This window comes from Corvus brachyrhynchos, unplaced genomic scaffold, assembly GCF_000691975.1.
Source record: "Corvus brachyrhynchos isolate BGI_N302 unplaced genomic scaffold, ASM69197v1 scaffold479, whole genome shotgun sequence".
Taxonomy (NCBI): domain Eukaryota; kingdom Metazoa; phylum Chordata; class Aves; order Passeriformes; family Corvidae; genus Corvus; species Corvus brachyrhynchos.
This window is the reverse complement of record NW_008240089.1, coordinates 50,975-52,842: the sequence shown is the minus strand read 5'-3', so window position 1 is coordinate 52,842 and position 1,868 is coordinate 50,975. Positions and strand designations below refer to the sequence as shown.

General features: G+C 66.9%; 1 protein-coding gene across 1 annotated transcript in view; it reads right to left on the bottom strand.

Annotated features, from left to right (window-relative positions):
- GRN (granulin) overlaps positions 1 to 1,868 on the bottom strand; it is a 7,889-nt gene that overhangs the window by 4,976 nt on the left and 1,045 nt on the right. Inside the window, exons 3-7 of the mRNA XM_017744743.1 lie at positions 1,735 to 1,868; positions 1,555 to 1,661; positions 826 to 940; positions 646 to 743; positions 49 to 115 (exon numbers count right to left, since the gene is read on the bottom strand). Of these exons, the coding sequence (XP_017600232.1) occupies positions 49 to 115; positions 646 to 743; positions 826 to 940; positions 1,555 to 1,661; positions 1,735 to 1,868 (521 nt within the window). The remainder of the gene's footprint in view (positions 1 to 48; positions 116 to 645; positions 744 to 825; positions 941 to 1,554; positions 1,662 to 1,734) is intronic.

Sequence of the window (1,868 nt, the reverse complement as noted above, 5' to 3'; positions counted from 1 at the left end):
GGGTCTGGCCCCCCCAGGGCCGCCGGGTGCCCCCCCCCCGCAGGCAGCTGCCCCCCTCGGGGTCGCAGGTGTAGCCCTGGGGGCAGCAGTGCACGTGGTCGGGGCAGCAGACGGCCTGGGGGGCAAAGAGGGGGGGGCTGAGCACAGGGGACCCCCCCAGGGACCACCAGCTCCACAGGATGGGGGACAAATGTGTCCCCTCCTGCCCATTCCCCGCCCCAGCAGGGAGAACGGGGGATATGGGGACCCCCTCATCACTCTTGACCTCCCCCCTCAGTGGGACTCGGGAAGGTCCCTTCACCATCTCCTGCCACTGGAGCCCCAAAGTGGTCCCAGTTAGGACAGGGGGTCTGACTGGGGGATGTCAAAGGGTCTCGCTGTCACCCCCATCCCTGTGGGACACCAAGGAGTGGGAGCCCTCCTGGGGGACAGGGGACATCTTCCAGTCCCAGAGGGGCACAGGGGACCCCCCCTCCTTGTCCCTCCCAAGACGGACAGGGGACATCAAATCCTGTCCTGGGCGAGTACAAGGAACCCCCACCCTTGTGTCCTTCTCAGGGGAACGGGACACAGCTGCCCTCATCCCACCCACAGGGGACAGGGGACATCTGCTTGTCCTGGGGGGCACAGGGGACCCCCCTGTACCTGCTCGAGGGGGCAGCACCCCCAGGCCCCTGAGCTGAGCCGGCAGCACGTGTTCCCATTGGGGCAGCTTGTCTCCTCGTCACACTTGATGTCATGCGCTGGGGACAGGGGACACTCAGGGCTGGTATCCCCTCCCCAGGACAGGACAGGGGCTGGTTGCCCCCTGGGGGGGGGTCTCACCTGTGGGCAGTGCTGCCAGGGGTGCAGAGCCCCCCAGGGAGGTGCAGGTGGAGTGGATCAGGTCACAGGTGGTGCCCTGGGGACAGCAGTGCTGCCCGTCACTGCAGCACACAGCCTGGGGGGAGACACGGGGTGACAAGGGACCCTGGGGATTGGGACAGGGAGTGCACAGCATGGGGGGCATGGCATGGAGGTGCCCTGCGGACAGCAGTGCTGCCCATCACTGCAGGACATGGCCTGGGGGCAGAGATATAGAGTGAGAGGGACCCTGGGGACAGGGTGTGCACAGTATGGGGGACATGGCATGGGGGGAGCATGGCACAGGGTGCCTAGGGTGCAGTGCAGGGTGCCTGGTATGGGGGACATGGCACAGGGTGGGGTGTCCAGGGCCCAGTGTCCACCACAGGATGCCCAGCAAGAGGTGTCTGGTGTGGGATGATCGGGACAAGATGCCCAGGATGGGGCACCTGCATGGTATGGGGTGAGTGGTGTGTGTTGGGGGTGTGGGGTGCCTGGTTTAGTGCCCAGTGAGGGGTGGCTGGTTTGGGGTACCTGGCACAGGCTGCCTGGCCAGGGGTGCTTGGTGGAGGGTGCCCAGAATTTGGGTGTCTGGTATGGGGTGCTTGGTTTGAGGTGCTCAGTGAGGGTGGCTGATTTGGGGTGCTGGGCACAGGAGGTTTGGCACAGCTGTGCCCATCCCCAGGTGCCCACGGCTGTGCCAGCACTCACGTTCTGCAGGGGACAGCAGCCGTAGCGTGTTGGGGACAGCTGGCAGCAGGTCGCCCCATCGGGACACGCCGAGCGGCCATCGGGACACAGCACCTGGCGCAGCGCCACTGAGGGGACATGCGGTGTCACCACGTCCCCTCCGTGGGGACAGCGAGGGCACCCCGAGGGGACACCCCTTACCTGGGGCGGGGGGCTGGCGCTTCCAGGCAGGGAAGGGCGTGCGCAGGGGGACATCGGTGTCACCAGCGGGGGACACGCAGCGCCCGCGGGTCAGGTCACAGACGGTGCCATGGGGACAGCAGTGCAGCTTGTCA